The 20,697-nt window shown below is 42.4% G+C and overlaps 1 protein-coding gene across 1 annotated transcript; it reads right to left on the minus strand.

Annotated features, from left to right (window-relative positions):
- Window positions 1–8,567: 8,567 nt before the first annotated feature.
- On the minus strand, window positions 8,568–19,896 carry LOC134530244 (ankyrin repeat domain-containing protein 49-like). The gene is made up of 4 exons (XM_063364926.1): window positions 19,627–19,896; window positions 17,383–17,543; window positions 16,561–16,705; window positions 8,568–8,859 (listed from the first exon to the last, which is right to left on the minus strand). Exons 1-4 carry the CDS (start codon window positions 19,775–19,777, stop codon window positions 8,669–8,671), a joined length of 648 nt encoding a protein of 215 aa, XP_063220996.1. The 5' UTR covers window positions 19,778–19,896; the 3' UTR covers window positions 8,568–8,668.
- Between the last annotated feature and the right edge of the window lie 801 nt (window positions 19,897–20,697).

Below are 20,697 nucleotides of genomic sequence, written 5' to 3' on the forward strand. Positions count from 1 at the left end.
CATCGTGATACCGTGCTGCAGATCGTATCACTCATTTAAGTGTTTCGCCGAACTTAGGAGCCCGCTCATAGAGCCCCCCCTGCACCCGTTAACTTTCGGCGCTGGCAGTCTCCAGCGAGCATCGACCCACGTCCCGCGAGACTGCTGCGGTAACCATTGTCACGTAGTGTTGTGCTTAGTGTTGGTGAGAATTTTTGTAGCGGGACTGAACCGCGGAGCGGACTTGTAGAGTGTACCGTGTACCCACATGGACCCCCGGTGAAACTCCCAAATTAAATGTATTCTCGCCAACTCGTATATCATTTTCCATAATTCCCCGTCCTCCACACGGCCGAGCGGCCTTCACAGTCAAGGTAGAACCATTCAGGTTACATTCAAGCCGTGTACCTGGCGGGGCACGCGAAGGCAGAGTACCCACGACCCCACACCAACGGCCTAGCAGCCCACTAGCCTGGTGCCCCTCCGGACAACAAGAGCATCGCGACGCCTGTAGCGCCCGTCAGTTACCCCCCGGGCCTTTCACAGAGGTCGGGTGACGGCAAATGGCGCCCTTGCGTTGGGCCTAACTACAGCCAAAAAATCACGAAAAACGCACCAAGTTCAGACAAAAGGGGACAAAAGACGGCCATTTTGGACGCGTGCTGTGGAATTTGGCGCACGGAGGAGCAGCGACAAAGGGACTACCCGGAAGAGCGTGTCACCGCCCGCGCCAACCCTCGCCAACCAATTTTTTACCCCCACCCCTCCCCTTTGGCCTTTCAGCGAACATCCTCACCCGCGCAACCCCCCCTCCCCCTCCCATCAACCTTCACATCCTCACGCTCTCCGCTTTGTGCGGCTGTCCAGGCGCTCTCGGCCGCCGCTACACACGGCTATCTGCATCCCCTCTTCGCAGTGGCCAGTCTCGGCTCTTACTTTTGTGCGGCTGTCCGGGCGCCTCTCGGCCAGCGGCCCGAATCAGCGCGCGCGCCAACCCCCCTCTCCCCTCAACAACCGCCGGGAAAATGTTTGTCAACAGAGCCACGTGCGCGCGCGGGCTAGATATCCACTTCAAAGCCCCGCGCAACGTGATGGCTGACAGGATCAAGACCGAAGAGCTTCTGGAACTGTGGCACAACAGCACGGATATGCAGTCACAGGCGAGAACACCACCAGTGAACAACACCCCCTTGCTAGTCCACCACACACCGGCGACCCCCGCACCACCGACCACCCGCGCCAGCGATTGGAGCTCACACACCGACCATGCGACGCACGCCCCGGGGACGACCGAGGCCAAATGCGCCTGGCTAGCCCTGGAGGACCTGGCACGAGCCCTGCTACCCAGCAGAGTGACTCTGTCGGAGTTCACCAAAGCCCCGCATGAGGATCCGAGGGATTTCCTGAGGCTGTGCGAAGCGCGCCTAATCGGGTGCCGGATGCACCAGTCTGAATGGACAGAGCGGGTTAGCGATCAGCTACGAGGGACCGCCCGGTGCTGGTGGAGCATGTGGGGCAGATTCGCAATGCCGTGGAGCATGTGGGGCAGATTCGCAATGCCGTGGAGCGAATTCGCGAACGAGTTAAGCCACCGATTCGACACCGGATCGCCCCGTGTCGAGTGTTCCGCCCACTTCTATGGGACACGGCAGAGGGACGACGAAGCAGTCGAGGTGTTCATAGCCACGAAAATACGACTGTTCCGCCGCATTTTACACGGCACCGATCTGTCTGGGGCCCTGCCCGTCATCACGAGCTTGGTGAGAGACGAGCTGCAACCCTTCCTGCGCCGCTACCACGCCGGTGACGTAGCAGATTACGTGCAGGAAGCACGCGAGTCAGAGCGCAACTTTCAGCGGGCCTGCAAGCGCGGCCCCGCCGCGAATGCCCGAGGGAATGACAGCCCACTGGAAGCCCAGCAGAACACAGCACCACGGGACACGCCCCCATACCAGGCAAAGGACCACGAGCCTTTGAGGCGCCGCCATCTTGGCGGGCGCAGCGACCACCGCAGGACGCCACGGCACGGGAACACATCCCTCTGTGTCGCTTGGGGTGCCCGCATGGCGAACGTCAATGGCACAGTGAGTGCCCGCGGGGATTCCGGGCGGCACGACCCGCCACACCGCCGCGCCAGGAGGCGCACGTGAGACCACCCCCGCCGAAACGCGCCAGCCCCAGGATTTGGGCGCCCTCCCCCCGCACCCGCCTACAGCCACGCGCTCGGAGAGGGACACGCCCTCCCGACCTTGAGACAGCTGGACCGCCCGCTGGACAACTTGTTCCACATCCCCGTGGAGGTCAACAGACGGGCGGCCGCCGCACTCGTCGACACCGGAGCGAGCGACGTCTTCGTGCAGCCCTCGTTCGTGCCCGCAGGCGCGTTACGACCGGGCGGCGGCGAGCTACGCCTGGCCACCACGACGCACACCAGGCGGATGCTGGGACACGCCGAGATCGCTGTGAGTTACAGAGAATCGGACAGTTGTGTATCCACGGTGGTGGTGCAGGATTTGCGCGAGGTGGTGGTGCTGGGCCTCCCGGCCCAGCTTCCCACGCAGTGACCGAGGCGGCGTCCGCCTCCGCCAGCCCCTCATGCGCCATAGCGCCGAATCCCGGACCAGCTGCCCACGCAGCGACCGAGGCGGCGTCCGCCTGCGCCAGCATCTCATGCGCCGCGGCGCCGCCTCCCGGCCCAGCTGCCCACGCTGCGACCGAGGTGGCGTCTGCCTGCACCAGCACCTCACGCGCCGCCGGCGCTAAGGCGCCACGCGCAATGGGATCACGTGTCGAAGGGTACTGGCTGTGCTAGGGGGTCGTCGTACCGCAGGAGCGGGATCACGGGGCGGAGACGGGCTTCCACTGGGGGGAGGGGGGGGGGCATTTGACGTCGTACCGACCATGGCCGTTAAGCCCGTGCTCCGCACCGCCAGTACCGTATCCCATTTTCGGAGCGCGCCCCTTGCCCAGCCGGATTGAGTCAGGCGAGCGCCTCGGGCGTGACCCCAATAGACATAATGATATTTAAAGGTACGGAACCCCGGAGGCTCGAACCCAAAATTCAATTAAGGGAAAAGCCATTAGTACGAAATTACTAATTACTCGACATGTAATAAGTGTGTCGTAGCCATTCCAGGCGAGTACACCACGCACGGAGCAGACAAGAAACCTCATTAACAGTCACCGCGGCCACTGGCCTTAATTAAAATGCCCGTGACTATGATCAAGTCACAATAGGAGAAATCCCTCTAAAACAATTCGCATTGGGACAATATGTTAGTAAATTTACAGTCGCCAACTTGATGTCACAATTTAAATAATAAAATACATTAAAAATATTGTTAAGCCTTAAGCACCCAATTACCAGGTGCTACATTTTAAATGGGCACCTGGAACATGTTTTAACTGGTAATAGAGTAAATTCAATTAATATAAGTTTTTTGACGCCGACTCACAAAGAAGAGAAAGTTTCTCTTCCTTGCGAGGCGGCCATGTTCGGCAGTCTCCAACCACTCCGCGCCGGGAACAGACGTGTGTCCGTGGGCAGCATCCAAGTTTTCTTTCTTTGATTATTTTATTCTGTACTAAATCTTTAAATTTAAAATAAAACCTCTTATTAATTCATCGCTGCCCACGTCAACTCGGCGCGTAATTTGCGGAGCCGGGCCTATCCCGACCGTCTTCAGTGTGATACCGCGCTGCGGATCGTATCACTCATGTAAGTGTTTCGCCGAACTTAGGAGCCCGCTCATAGAGCCCCCCCTGCACCCGTTAACTTTCGGCGCTGGCCGTCTCCAGCAAGCATCGACCCACGTCCCGCGAGACTGCTGCGGTAACCATTGTCACGTAGTGTTGTGCTTAGTGTTGGTGAGAATTTTTGTAGCGGGACTGAATTGCGGAGCGGACTTGTAGAGTGTACCGTGTACCCACATGGACCCCCGGTGAAACTCCCAAATTAAATGTATTCTCGCCAACTCGTATATCATTTTCCGTAATTCCCCGTCCTCCACACGGCCGAGCGGCCTTTACAGTCAAGGTAGAACCATTCAGGTTACATTCAAGCCGTGTACCTGACGGGGCACGCGAGGGCAGAGTACCCACGACCCCACACCAACGGCTTAGCAGCCCGCTAGCCTGGCGCCCCTCCGGACAACAAGAGCATCGCGTCGCCCGTAGCGCCCGTCAGGTACCCCCCCGGGCCTTTCTCAGAGGTCGGGTGATGGCAATTTCAATAACCAATCCTTACACGTTCTTCTAAATATTTTCTCATAACTAGATACCATTTTCTTAAACATCTATTAACATATTACTAGGGATTGGAAAATTTCGGTGTTTCCAGTATGCAAAAAGCGGTACTTTCAAATTAGAAAAGCGGTGGTTTAAAGTCGGTATTTTCGTTATGCAATAATAATTTTACCGGTATTTTAAATGTTGACTAAATTGTGCAGTTATTGAATATAATAGTTTACATATTTAATAAACAATCCATGTATACTAGGAATAGACTAATATGCATAATAACAGCCAATTAAATCCAAAATAGTTACACAAAACAGACACGTTGCTATAGATGTTTGCAGCTACATTTTTTTTTTTTTTTTTTTTTTTTTTTTTTGGCTGCCGATGCCACATGCTTAGCCGACTGTAGGCGTTTGTCAATGGAATATTTTCTTTCCCATGAAACTTTACAGTTGCAAAATTTTCACATCACTGTGCTATTGTCAGTACAATAAAACCCATGTTGTTTGCTTGCATTCTGAAGCGTCAGGATCGCCGCTTCATTTGAAAACTGCGCGTCTGCGCGGGCGTCGGCTCGTCGTCCCCTCCTTCCTTCCCCCTCCTAGTGTGTGCCTGCTTGCTCCTCGCCTCCCCTCCTTTGATCGGCGCATGCACGCTGCACCGAACCTAAGCCTTATATACGGCTGTAAAGCCTTAATTCGTTCGTGTTTGTCTTGTCTTGTCTAGCTTGTCTGGTCTCGTTTTAGTCTCTTTCGAGAGCTCGAGTAGTTTTGTAATCCAGCATGTAGTCAGTCAGTTAGGCTTTAAATTGTACGACGTGCGCGACCTCGGGGGAAAGAAAATGTAAGTTGGAGTGAGGCGGTGGCCCTTGCCATATTGTAAGCGTTTGTTAATTTTTGTCTATTTTGGTTAAATTCCCTTTCGATCGCCACCTAGAAAATTACGTTTGGATTTAATTTAACTTAACTTAATTTAACTTCACTTTGTTGGTAACTGTTCTCCCCTGAAGCGTCGACGTACGTAAAACGTAACTTAATAAATCTGTTTTAAAAATGTAACTTACGTCTGTAACGCAATGTAACGCGCATTTTGTAGTAGGTTTTCCCTTCATATTGACAAGGTTGTAATTTTGCTGCTTTCAATGTGTCTACCTTGTGATGCCCTCTTTTGATGGCCCGTAATGGGACCGCGCAAGGTTTGCGCAATGTTTCTCCGGCGTAACTTGTAAAACTAGACTGTTCTCTATTTTTGTGGCCTTGATAATGGCTCCTTCACTTGAAATGTTTGCTGTGTTAAGCACTTTAATAGCTTTTGTGGACCATATTGGTTGTTGTTAATTAAGTAATCAATTTTTTTTTTTTTGGCATAATTAAATATTTATTAATGTTGAATACTGTTGTTGTGTAACAAATACCATTCCTCAATCCTTGCCATGCTATGGCCTCCTACCTCGCCTCTATGCTTATAGGCATTTCAACTGCGCTACTCTGCTGAGGATTGAGTTTAACGTGTATTTGTTCCTTTTTTGCATGCACCATGGGGACTCCGGCAACCGGGTGGATATACAGTTTGCGGAGAGACGACCTAATCCAGGTCCTAACCGAGGAAGCTGTTCCGTTCGAGGAGGACGCAACTGTGGCTACCCTTCATGGGTTGCTTGTTCAGCACGTGCGAGGCGCCTGGGAATCGTCAGAAGAGGTACCGTCTCGGTAAGTCCCCACCCCTGCTAATCCTGCTTTGTCTAATTCTAGATTTAATGAAAAGGTGTTCTTTGCTAATTTGAAACTTCTCCCTCGTCTTGACTGTTGTGAACCGCGTGTGGTTCTAGATTTTTTGATTGCAGCTGCACGCTTAGCTGGGTTAAAACTAGTCTGTGAGGCGAAGCTTTTGAAAGCTCTGTTAAGCCTCTGTGGCGAAGCTTTTGAAAGCTCTGTTAAGCCTCTGTGGCGTGGCGTTTTTGCCACTGCTCACTGATGCCATAAGCTGGAATTTAACTTTCGTGCAGTTCAAGACGTCTGTGTTACAGTTCGCCTGTCTGCCATGTGTTTTGTAAATGTGTAAACGTGAGCTAGTATTCAGGTTTCAGAAGCCTGATGAGCCCTTATTACAGTTAATTAATTCCGTTGCGGCCTATGCAGAGGTGCTGGAGTTGAATCTCCCTGAGGCTGAATTAACACAAGCTATAGTAGGCAACGTGTCACCGCTGGTGTTACAGTATAGCGCTATGCTAAGCCCTCCTTCCAGTCTGAGTGCTCTCCGCAAGTGGAGCTCAGACGTGGAGAATAGATTATTGGCTGTTAAGAAGTATCAGGAGGATTTTTCTTCCATGGCTACGCCAGCTAGCTTTGCTTCGAATTCTAGAATCAATTCTCCTAATTTTCAGCCCGCTTCACGTGTCAGTTCTGAACCCGCTCGCGCTGTCCACGCAACGCGACACGTTGAGTGCGCGGCTAGTGTTAGTGATCCTTCTGCCGCGGCGAGTCTTGCCGCCGGCAGACGCACAGAGTCGGCAAATGCGTCCGGCCTATTCTCTAATCGTCCCAGGTGTGCCAACTGCTGTACATTCGGCCACGCGGTGTCTGAGTGCACGCAGCCCGCCGTGAGCCGCGAACAGCGAAAATGTTTCCGTTGTAAACGCACAGGGCATTACAGAAATCAATGTCCGGGAAACGGGCCTTGATCGGGCGTGCGAGTGGTCGCCATGGTCGTCGCATGAGGAAAGCCGCTCATCATTTGTTTAGTAATTTTGTACACATTCGTCTGTTTGGCGAAATTGTTCCGGCCCTAATAGATTCTGGTGCTACCCGTTCATTAATCAGCTCTGAATTGTTCGATGCATGTTGCATCAAATCTCCGCATTTGTTAAGCCGTGTAAGTACCGGCTCTGACGTAAAAATTTGTGTCGCCAACGGCGTGATTGTTACGTCAGACGTTGAAGTTGAACTTCACTTAAAAATCGCGGGTTTCTCGTGAAATTGGCTATGTAATGTTGTTCCCGGGTTATGTCACCAGCTCATTTTAGGATTAGATTTTCTGGGGAAAACGCGATGTTTGTTGGACGTCGCTAATCAGGAACTAGTATTCGGCTTTCATCCTTAAAAGAAAATTAAACTCATTCATCAGGACTCCACTCCTATCGTCATGTCGTGCGCCGACAATTCTGACGTCATCAATAGGGACGCGGTTATAGCTGACGTCATGAATCTGTATTCTGACGTAATTACCAGCCGGATAGGCAGGTGTGATGTCATGCCCTATAAATTCTATCTTAAGGACACGACTCCCGTCAGGGCAAAGGGACATAAAATTTCACCGCCTAAATTACAAAAATTTAAAAATATCATCGATCGTCTCTTAGATGCAGGAGTTATTGCTCCCTCCGTTTCCGATTTTAGTTCACCGTCCTTTTTAGTCCCTAAGGAGGAGGCTGGTGAATTTAGGCTGGTTCATAACTATAAAGAACTTAATGATAAGATTAAGGAGGATGGCTACGAGTTGCCAACCGTAGAGAGCGCCCTCCAACATCTAGGGAATGACGACATATTTTCCATCATTGATTTAAATGCTAGTTTCCACCAGTGTCTCTTGCATCCGGACTGTCACAAATATACTGCATTTTCTACCCCTTGGGGGCAATTTCAATACAATCGAGTGCCTATGGGTGTGTCTTTTGGTAGCCAGGCGATGAGCCGAGTGCTAGATCACATTCTAGGTGACTTGAAATACAAATCAGTATTTAATTACATTGACGATATTATCGTCTACAGTGCTAATCTGGAGCAGCACAAAAAACATTTGTGTCAGGTGTTTAACCGCCTCAGAGCCGCTAATTTAACGGTAAATCCCGATAAGATTCACTTGGGAAAAGATTACGTGAAATTTTTAGGTTACATTATTTCTAAAGGTAAATTGATCATGGATCCCGATAAAGTTTCCCCTATTGTAAATTTCCCTCCTCCTAGGAACGTACGAGGAGTTCCAAGATTTCTTGGCATGACGGGATATTACGCTCGTTTCATTCCTGATTACGCTGCGGTCTGTAGTCCGCTTAATAAGTTGCGTAAAAAGAATGTTGTTTTTGAGTGGGGCGACGCTCAACGGAAAGCCTTTGACAGCCTTAAGGCTTTGGTGTCTTCTCCCCCTGTCTTGGTTCTGCCTGATTTTCAACGCAGGTTCGCACTCCAGGTAGATGCGTCAAGCATCGCAGTAGGTGCTGTCCTTGGGCATATTGAAAACGATAGGTTCGAGCGAATTTTCGCAAAATTCACGATCGCGAAAAATTTCAGGCCCTACATATTACAAAGAGGAAATGAATAAACAAATTTCATCTTGGTTGCACACAGGCAGTTAAAAATATAAATAAATTTATGTTCTTAGATAAAAATGTATTTATTAACACTGATTGATGACAAAATGCAGAGAAAACTAGTAACTCAGGACACAACTTTCTTTAAAGAGTAGACAAGCAGGGTTCGACCATCTCAAACAGACGGTAGTGCTTGTTGCTTCTCATTGCGATATTTGAAGCCGTCTCATTGCTGGCATTGCGAGCTTCCACACGTATGTACGGGTTCATCAGGAGCAGCTGGAGCGTCTCCTTAGCTTGGCCGTTCGACGCTGCCAAGTGCAGGGGCGTCTGTCCTGGAACATGTGTTACATTCCAAGTTGACCTGACTAGGCAACCCAGAATGATAAAAATTACCTGGTTCACTTGAGAAAAATTCTGTAATGTTAATCTAATATGCAATGACTTTAAAGATTATTTTTGAGGTTAATCTTTTTATCAAGATTAGTTGGGAAAATATTTCTTTTTTTTTTTTTTTTTTAAATAAAAGCGTTTTAGAACAGTACTTTGTTTTTTTATCATCATCATTATTTTCAAAAATAAAATGCAGATCACCACTTAAATACCAGGTCCAGATGATTTTCCTGCACATCTCCACTGTCGCTCGTCGCTTGATCGCATGAACAAAAAAAAATTGATTACATCATTCAGTTAAATTTTTAACCCATGGCGTTCACTGTCACCACGGCCCGGTGTGGTCAAAATTTCTAGTTGTCTTCCCAAAAGTTGAATTTAGATTGAAAAATGTGGTTTGGCACTGACTATGATGGGAAATTGTCCACCTACTGATGCACTTATTTTTTTTTAATACTGAGCTGCCAGCAACGCAACCTGCTGGTACGACGATCGAGCAACAACTGGTTATACAATGTAGCTGCCTTCTTTAACAAAATTAGAAACAAAGGGAAAGCAGTCCTGTGGGCCAACTGACCAATCACAAAACACGTTACTATATGTGGAATAAATATAGTTTAAAAACTAAAGAAACATGCTTTTAAAGATTATCAAACTAAAAAGTTAAAAATAATTTTAAAATTTAATTTATGACAATAGTATATAAGCAATACTAGTATAAATGAGAAAAAAGCTTGAGGCGCTTTGTGCCATATTTTTTGTATATTAAGCGCCCCATGCTATTTTCTCATTTATACTAGTATTGCTTATATACTATTGTCATAAATTAAATTTTAAAATTATTTTTAACTTTTTAGTTTGATAATCTTTAAAAGCATGTTTCTTTAGTTTTTTAAACTATATTTATTTTTAACTTTTTATTTTGATATTCTTTAAAAGCATGTTTTTTTAGTTTTTTAAACTATATTTATGTATAATTATCATAGGGAAATGAGTTACTGACACTACCTATTACCATCTGAGATAACTATTTGGAGTTGCAACGTCACAAAGAAATGGTAAAGTCTCTCCGAATCATTTACAGTTAGATGTATGGATATAATCTTAGAATTTACCGAAAAAAAAAAAAAAAAAAAACCATTTTTTTTTTCCGGCGTGGCCGGGAGTAGAACACACGATCGCTGAATCCGAAAGCTGACGTCACAGAAGTCGCGCGCCTTAGACCGCTCGGCTAACGAACGTAATGAAATTGGTGGGACATTTTACAGTGATGAGCCACTCACTTAGTCGAAAGAGTTACAGACGGACAGACAAACAAACATACAGGTGAAGCTAATATAAAGCATGTAAAAATATGTGTCAAAATTTTTCCATGGAAGTCTGGAGTGTCACATCACCCCACAGCATAGTACATTCTGATTGGCTGCCAAAACAGTGCCCAGCAAACATTCTACTCCACTGCGGCATAGTAATGCACCTACGTAGACAAAAAAAAAAAAACTTACGGTATCAGGGTGTCGTGACCTTGTATCTCTTTTTAAACTTTATAGAATGTTGGAATTGAACTCGAAATTGTCCAATGTAATTAATACATGTTAATTTAACTGACTAAACAAATAGCAATGAAAGAATAAAAAATACATAAAAACTTTATGTAAAACTTAACCAAAATGAATAGTTATTAAGATTTCTTAGCATAAACAAAATACCTTTAATATCTAAGGATAATATGAAGCTTCCGTAACAACTGGTGTTACATACAGTATAATAAATAAACTTAATAATATTTGTATGAAATCATTTTTAGTGTTCCGTATCAACTTTTTTCTGACAGTTTGATATCAAATGAACTGGAAGTATTGGACTTTGGTGTGATTAATTTTACTTCAAGTTGGCTGTCAGGTAGTCGTCATACTGCATGTGGTCCCCTGGAAATAGTGAGATTAGTTCATGATTTCACGCAAACAGCAGTGGGATATAACTAGTGTATGGTTACATGGTACCGCGTACAGAAACATATAAAATATTTATTAATTGTGTTATTATTATTTATGTCTTTATTATTATTATTATTATTAATGTTACGATGTTGTTTAACACTTCTATATAAGATACTGTGACCATCAAACTACGGAACTGTCATGCTACAGCCTAGCATCTATAAACATTGAACTGACCATAATACCATCAAACCTAACCAGATTTAATATTTATATAATTGTTGTAACTTCACTTCTGTTACTTCTTGTATTTTTCTCACCACAGATATTTTATGTTTAATAGTTTTACACTTTGTTTTGATGTGATTGTTAATTACCTACATTATTATACCTGTTATTGGCTGCAGTGTTTACAGCCGCAGGCTATCTTGGATAATAGCATACCGCCGTGGGCGGAAATGCGTCCGTGGATTATGTCATGTAGGGGGGAAGTAAGAAAAGGCGTCTCTTCGTCAGGGCCTATCCCGACGCCGGCCTTATATAAATTATTATATTTTTCATAATCTTGTAAAATACTGTAAATTCAGTGTATTGAAACTAATTTGTTTTGTTGTAACTACGACCGTGAGCGTTTTCAACGAGATCCGGCGGCAAAGAGATAAGTTATGTACAAATTAGATTGAGGCTTATGCTCTAAGCTAAAAGTAGCCATTTTTGAGCTTGGTAGCGTCCCTAGTACGGACTTTTACGAGATTGTACGGTTGAATATCATAATTATTTCAAAGTCAGTCACACATACTTTGGACATTTTAAACATATGAGTGAACATTATTGCAAATTTAAATTAATATTTCAGCGTTATTTACAGTGTAATTCTACTCAGAGGTCCTATTGCAGAACTCCTGCAAACCCTGAGCTATAGCCGAGGTAAAAACATTATCTATTGAAGAAATACTAAGATATTTATTTATTTCACGTATATTTTACCGAAACTGAGCTACGGTAATTTACGTAAATTGAAGAATTTTACCAATAAACTGTCTCTCGTACATGAACTTTTGGTAAAGAATATTTTTAAATTAACTAACTTTTGTTTTGACTATAAATCTGTGCCTACATACCTATATTCGGAATTTTTAACCAGATAAACATAACCAGGAAAGCCACAATAAACAATATCAATTCAGAATTTTATCACTATCAACCTGCACAATATATCCCTACTCATAGTAAAGCAGTTAATCACAGAGTCTTGCAATTGAAGTGTTATTGTATTGTGTATTTGTTTAGAGTTAGTATTGTTCAGTGCATTTGTTATCGTTGTGTGTTTTTCTTTTGTTATTAAACTGTGTTGTGTTTCTATTGCAAGACACATACCTTCTGATCATTACACTTAACTGTTAGTATTTTAATTCATTGGTTTATGTACCTACTCAACTACCAGCAACCCCTATAATATACATTTATTTAGTATAGCAACGGCGCCCAATTCACTACAATATTATTTAATCAGCTATACTACACACATAGGGAAATTGACAACACTACGAGAGGCATATACATAGTGGTAGGTGTACAATGAAACCTCATTAATACAAACCTGAAGGGGAGTAAAATATTTCAGTTTGTAATAACGAGGTTCATATTAATGAGGTTCTTGAGCCAATAGGTAGAATAAGAACTCGATAAGAAATATTGAATTCCTACATGTCAGACCACTAAAAATGTGGAATGTTATTATTGTAATAGAAGCCAGATATTGACATGCACACCAACAAAATACACTTAGAAGCAATTTTAATAGTTTTAATAAAATACACTATAACAGACTGATAATTAGTATACATATACGTATGTATGTATCCTTATTTAATATGTTTCCAAAGTTTTGACAAAAATGATTAACATTTACCGTACAGTTAATTGCTGTTGAGTGTATAGCAATTCTTATGCAAAGTATGCAAGATATATTTAAATAGGTTTAAAAAAATTATTAATTTTTTTCTGGACACACTTATCTCTGTAAATATCATTTACAGCAGAACATATCTTCTCAAATCCTGCAATCAAGTCAATTGGCACATCACTTGCAGCAAGTACATTTTCCAGTGTACGCAAAGCACTGATTGTGTCACTTTTGCTTGGAAGTTTATGCACTACCTCACCATTGTCGTCATCACCATCATTATCCTGACTTGTACCACCCTCACAAAGTGACTGTACAGCGTCAGCCCTTGGTGTTTCCTGTAATCCTCGTGAACCAACAAGATCTTCTGCAGTTAATCTTGCACTGGTGTACACACTGTCATCAATATGAACAAACTCATTGAAGTCATTATCAACTTGCACATGTTCTTTAAACTCTTGCCAATCCTCTAAAGGTTGATCACAGTCAGGTTCTTCAACAGTTTGCTGGCCAAAACCACTTTTTGCAAAGCAATGCACAATTGTCTTTTGGCTGATGCTGTCCCACGACATGGCTATACTGCGGATAGCATCCAAAACTGACCATCTAGGAAGCTCAGTCTTTCCTTTTTCACACTGCCTGATAAGGTATTTCACCAAGCGCTGTCTGTAGTTTCTTTTGAAGCACTGTATTATACCTTTGAATATATATACTGTATAGAAGTCGCGAGTGGATAGGATTTACTCTACGTTTTTCAGAAGCGTATGACGATCAGCTTAGGAACTTCACCGCTGCAGTGCGCTGCCCTAACGCCCTGTATCGTCTTAGTTGTTATTTACACGTTAGAGCGCAGCGCTGTCGCCCGCTGTCATTCCCCGCACCCCTCATCAATCATTCACTGCAGCTCAATGTCGTTCAGCAGGAGGGGGAAGGGGTGTCTGAAGAGTTCGACACTTGTCCGCTAGGGACCACCACAAGTCGATGCCCTAGAGATGGTGGCGATTGCGGCGGTGAATTAACCAACTACCTCAAAACCGTATTAGAATTTTTAACCTGGGCTGGCGACTTCTATAGAGTATATATATTCAAAGATTATACCTTGGTCAAGTGGTTGTGTCACACTTGTTGTATTTGGTAGCAAGAAGAGTAAGGTAATGTTTTCCAACTTCATACCATGAGCAGTATGTGCAGCACAGTTGTCCAACAATAACAAAATTTTGCGATTAAGAGTCGCCATTTTCCTGTCCAATTTTAACAACCACAACTGGAAAATTTTTGTGGTGACCCAAGCCTTACTGTTTGCCTCGTAATCTACTGGCAGGTTTTTTGCTGCAACATCTTTGAAACATCTTGGCTTGGCAGACTTGCCAATAACCAAGGGTCGAAGTTTAGTACTGCCATCTTGATTACAACATAGTAAAACTGTAAGACGAACTTTACTGTGTTTACCGCCATGGCAGTTTTCACCTTTTACGGTTAGAGTTTTATTGGGCAACATATTGTAAAAAAGCCCTGTTTCATCCATATTAAACACATCATGTGGTGAAAATTTACTTACGATGGCCTGTACTGACTGAAGCCAGTCACTCGTTGCTGTTTGGTCGACAGCTGCAGATCGCCACAAATGGTTTTTGTGGCCAAATTATGCCTATCTTTGAAGCGTTGAAGCCATCCGTTGCTGCAATGGAAATCATCAATTCTGAGTCGCAGTGCCAGCTGATCAGCCTTTTCTTGGATAATAGGCCCGGAAATTGGAACTCTGGCGGCGCGCATCTGATGAAACCACTCCAGCAGTTTGGCCTCTAATTCGGAATGTTTACCGACGCGCATCCTTTTCTTAGTTTGATTACTACCTTTCCTGACCGCTTCTTCTATTTTATCTGCTTGCTTTAGAATTGTACTTAAGGTTGATTTCGATATACCAAACTCTTCAGAAAGTTCTGTTTTCGTTTTTTCACCCTGACGAACTGAATTTATTATCGTAATTTTCGTCTTCAATGCAATTTCCTTGCATTTAAGTTTTGCCTCCATTTTTATGTGTGTACGTACAAATTCTAAAGTTTAATAAAATTCTCACGAGATAATTCACTTAAACTTTCATTACAACGTACACAAATATTAAACGGGTTAGGCGTAATATATATTTTGATTTTATTGGTCCGGCACAGATTCATGTATACAAAGGAAGTACAAAATCGAACGTAAATACAATTCCACGTGAAGTTCGATATATCGAATATTGTACAAACGCGAGTGATTTCTGAACATATCGAACACACGAACGAGTGATTTTGAAAACATAAGAGTTAAAAACACACTTCGGACACTCAAGCGGGGCCGTATCTTTGTGGTAATCTTTGGTTCGTATTAAACGATAAACATGACTGTTTGTTTATACGGAAGGGAATTGTTATTGTTCGCTATACATAATAACGAGAATTTCATATTAACCAAACAAATCTTCATTGTGTTTAATGGGCATATTTCACAGGGAAATAGTAATAGGTAATATTAACGAGTCGTTCGTAATAAGTGGGATAATATTAACGAGGTTTCACTGTATCTACATAATACTGTATAGACACCACATACACATAAATACTACATACAGAAAAAGAGTCGTCCTAACTGTGGAGCTGTGCAAGACTCAACAGTATAGTATTGACGTACATTACTACACACTAGGTTATGGATTCAAGAGTCCTTTTCAGTTTTAATAATAATTGATATATAAGAGGTCAAACTTTCTAAAGATTGTATGACAATTATTTATATATCTACAACATTTTGTAGTGTGTTTAAGACACATCTTTTTGGATTATTGTTATTCAATCCTAGAAACTAAACAACTGAAGAAATTGCATACAAAATAATTAAAAGTAAACAATTCTGCATATATTTGCCATACAATTTAACACCCTGCAACCTGAATCATCCTGGCTATGCAAAACTTGGAACAAATTATTTGAGGGCATATCGCTATGGACAAAATGGAATAAAGGAATCAATGATCGAACAGAGCTGAAAAACTTGATTTTTCATCAAAGCAGATACTTAAATATAAGGATAAGAGCTATAAATATAAAGCAGACTGCCAAAAGAATAAAAAGTATATGCCTGTTTGAATATATGAATTATGAAATTTTCTACTGTTTAACAAAGGAAAATCACAAAGTCCATAACATGTATATTTTTACTAATATTCTAGATTATCGCCAAACTTACATGCAAACTGTACATACAGTTTAACAATAGAACAAATACAATGTATTAGTGGTACCACATTCACATTTTTTCCTAATGTTATTACATACTTGCAGACAGTGGCGTAGCCAGAATTTGTGTATGGGGGGGTGTTAAGAAGCATGCCCCCCCCCCCTCCCCGTATTAAAGCGGGGGGTCCGGGGGTCCTCCCACGGGAAAATTTGCATTTTAAGGTGTAAAATAGTGCTTAGTTTAGCAGTTTTCGGTACTTAAATTTAAATATTGTAATGGTAAAATTTTTATTAATTTTAAGATGAAATTTGTTTGAGTGATGAATTTAAGAACCTAAAACCCCCCCCTGGCTACGCCCCTGCTTGCAGACATACACGTTCTACATCACTGTACTAAACAAGCTAGTTTGGTGTATAATGAACAGTAGGAATTAATGTTTTGAAACCAAGTTGATAAGTTTTTTTTTTGGAAATAGGTGAAGGAAAAAAAACAACTAAATGGATGAATCTGTTTGTTAACCAAAAACTCTACAAAAATCATTCACAACAGCAGTACTCTCCATCGCTGCCATGAGGACTTGCCTCCTTTGCTGGTGGCGTTGATATCCGCTCCGTGGTCCAGCAGCTTGGCGACGCATCGGTAGTTGTTCCACATGCAGGACGAGTGCAGCGGCTGCCAGCCATCCTCCGTCTCCGCCCGGATGTTGGCGCCCTTCAGCAGGAGGTGCTGGCGGGACAAGAAACACCTTCTGGCATGGCTCTACCAACAGACAACAGTTTAACCCCCCTCCAACACGTTTACACCCTGACGTTTCCCTGGAAACACCACAATGTTACGAATTAAGGGGTTAAAGATTAGTTCACATACGTGAAATGAAGAACATACGTATAACACACACTCTCTTAAGACCAAACAAAGCAGATGTTGAAAAAAATGTTATTCGTTGGAATTTAGTTCTGTGACTTTACTTACTCCTTCATTAGCAAACAAATCATTAACTACAAACTAATTTTTTTTCCAAAGAAAATATACAAGAAAATAAATATGTACAAAAATTATTAATTTTGAAAATTTCGCCAGTCTTATAACTTATTTATTTTTAACGTGCATTCTGTATGAAACATGCAAGTAAACACAAATGGTATTTAAATGTCATTAAAAGGTAAGTTAAACTACTCAAGCATTTAATAAAAACTTTCTGCAATATTTATTGTCCAGCTCACTACGTGCATTAAGTAAAGGGCAGTGTTTGAGATTATTAATACATCACAAAACGTTTTTCTGCTTCTTCAGAATTTGTTTGCAGGGACCATTCTTTTAAAATGTTACAAAATTAGTAGTTACAACACTCAAAGCTGAATATTCACAAGTAAAATATCGGCGGAAATCCAACGCTCACTCACGTTAACCACATCTATGTGGTCGTTGTAGCAAGCCCGGTGCAGAGGGGTGTAGCCATCCTTGTCCCTGACGTGCATCAGTTGCAGGTCCGTCTCCAGCAGCCTCTGGACAACGCCCAGGTTGCCCGTCTCCGCAGCCCTGAGGATTTCCCGTTCCGGACCGCCTGCAACGTTGTGTCACTGCACCCAACACCATATTGTAATCTCATCATCTCTTTCTACAAGAAATCAACACCCCCCCCACACATATTGCTTGACCATAGAAGAGAAAGCACTATCTCTTAACAAGCTACCGGTTTTGGACAGCTTTTGCAACAATCGTGATTACACTTGTCAAATAAGAAAAGTGTCGTAAATTCTAGGAATATACTGTTTATAAAGTTAGTGGTTAAAATCTTGCCTTAGGAGAAAATACATTTTTTGCAGCCCCAAATAAACTTGTAAAGTTTTATATTTTTTTACGAAAGACGTTTAAATTTTTTAATAATAATTTCTTTATCAGCTGTTAACAAATTGTTATTTAGTTTTTAGGAATGTTTTTGTTGTATCCAATTTTATTTATGCAAAATTATTTTAATAACCTGGTGCCAGGCAAACTGCATAATTTTAAGGTTGTTATCAATTCTAAAAATGTATATGAAAATTATTGATGGTATTTGTTTGACATTTCATATATTTATAATTGTAATGGGGAAGTCTATTAGTAATGGTAAAATTGTGAATGAAAAATACAGTACACAGTTGATAGGTTTCGAGTACAAACAGTTATATGTTTATGGTAGCAGAAAAATTGTCAGTGGAAATCATTTTGCAATGTTTTGAATTGTACTGTTGGCCCAATTCAACTGCGTAGCTTTTGGTTAACCTTTTATGCTCTGATTTTGAGCCGACCCCCGGCGGAGGTATTTTGCTAAATAACAGTTTGGAATTATGTTGGAATTAATTGAAAACATTTTAATCATTTGCAGGTAGTTTGGATTATGTGATTATGTGATCAGCCTCTGAAGCAGAGGAGAACAAACATCACTATTCCTTTCATTACATCATATTTAAAGGGTATGATATAAATACAATCACCCTGCCACCTCTACTAGGACGTGAAACTAAGGCTGTATCCGAATACCTAGGGATGCATCCTTTAAGTTCACATCCCTACATCCCTAAACCCACATTTTAAAGGATGCATTCTAAAGGATGTACAATATCCGAATTGTTTTTACAACTAGCACTACCTGTTGGTTTGTCATTTTACTAATGTGGATTGGCATTTTATGTTCATGACATCTAAGGTGGGCCAGTAAAACGTAAATGAACATTCAAAATTGTAAACAATTTCGGATGATTTCAATTATCGTTGGGAATTGAAATATAGAAGAAAATTTGAATCGGGGAATTGTTGTTCCTACATATCAAATTAATTTACTGTTTATGTGAATTATGTAAACATATACTTATGGTATAAGTATTTATAAATACCATAGTTACATTTCACGTGTTTATCTTCTAGTACAAAATCCATTTTGATTAACTATCTCGTATCACACGTTAGATTTTTAAGGGTTATGTTCACAATAACAAAGCTAAGGGATGTATGGACGTATCAGTGGATGCGAGAGCCCCATCCCTAAAAATCTCGAATTAGTGGACGCATGAGAGGATGCATCGACATCCCTTGTGAGAATTCGGATACAACTCAAAGATGGCAGCGTCCATTACAATGTACTATCTATGGATCCCTTAGCTAAGGGATCCATTCAGTGGCGCAGCCAGGATTTGTGTATGGGGGGTGTTAAGAAGCATACAACCCCCCCCCCCCCGTATTAAAGCGGGGGTGGGGGGGGGGGTCCTCCCCCGGGATAATTTGGATTTTAAGGTGTAAAATAGTGCTATTTTAGCGGTTTTCGGTACTTAAATTTAAATATTGTAATGGTAAAATTTTTATTAATTTTAATATGAAATTTGTTTGAGTGATGAATAAGAAATTAATTTAAGATTTGGTGCTAAAAGGGGGGGGGGGGGGGTTGAACACCTAACGCCCCCCCCCCCCCCCCCCGGCTACGCCCCTGGATATATTAGGCCCTATTCGGATACGGCTTTTGATCACCGTCCAAGCACCGGCATCTATTGTAATACACAAACAATTTGGGACCAGCAACGCACTACTGTAGCAAAATATTTTAGAAAGGAACGGTGCGAAAGTTAGCCTAGTTTTATATTTCCAGAATCGGTTTTTACAAATACACTTACTTTTGGGGTTAGAGTCATCATCTATTTCTTGTGTATCATCATCCCAGCCACTAACTTGTCCAAAGGAGTACCCTGACGACTTCATCGCTTCTTGCAATTGTAACATCTCTTTACTAAACTTTCCATACTCGTCTTCTTCTCCTGATGACATTATTATGATTTGAAACTTCAATTTAAGGTTTCACTTGACACAGAGCAAAGACTATATAAAGACAATCTATACAACAATACTTAGATAGAGTACACAACTCACACAAACAACACCAAAGCAATGTCACCATTCTTATTAGGACTAATTTCCCTACTTAATTTTGGAAATATATTTTATTGTGAAATTTCTCACCAACGATTGTTTAATTTAAATAATTTTAAAAAATCTAGACATTCTTTGATACAAATACAGACAAAAGATTTAAAATTAAGGGGGAGTGATAGAAACCACAACACGCCAAGTTGGTTTCATAATAGTTTTATAATTATAACTAATTTAAAATATTTAATATTTGCATTCGTCAAGTAAGATGTAACTTACCTCATAAAAATATTTTCAAAGACCATAAGAGTAAATTTTTAAGGGTAAATTGTGAGTTTCTTGTTTAGAGTATGCATTAAGAGGGCATACATTAGGTGTGATAAATCTCACCCAATCTCCCATTTATATGAAGACAATAATATTTATCACGGTTATTAGAACACCACAAAGTCAATCTTAAGACCACACATGAGTCCCCATGGACTGAATTTGAATGAATATTGTTTTGTCGTCCCCAGGCCGTGGCTCCTTCCCGATCCCCGACGTGCGACTATGAATTTAGGTTGTAATTATTTTGGCCGACTAACTCAGTGAGAGGTGGGGTTCGTGCCAACTGTGGCCGGGACCGGGAGCTGGGGAGAGGGGGAGGTGATGAACAGGGCAGGAGTATGGGAGTGGAGATCGAACCAGGAAACGTCCGCTGTTAGTCTACAAGATGTTTTATTTAGTCCTTTTCCCTGAGCGCGCCTGACCCACAACGATGTTACGGGACACGTCCCCCGCCGCGCCGTGAACGAACGCAAATTACAGGTCATCCA

The sequence above is a fragment of the Bacillus rossius genome, chromosome 3 (genome assembly GCF_032445375.1).
Source record: "Bacillus rossius redtenbacheri isolate Brsri chromosome 3, Brsri_v3, whole genome shotgun sequence".
Lineage (NCBI taxonomy): Eukaryota > Metazoa > Arthropoda > Insecta > Phasmatodea > Bacillidae > Bacillus > Bacillus rossius.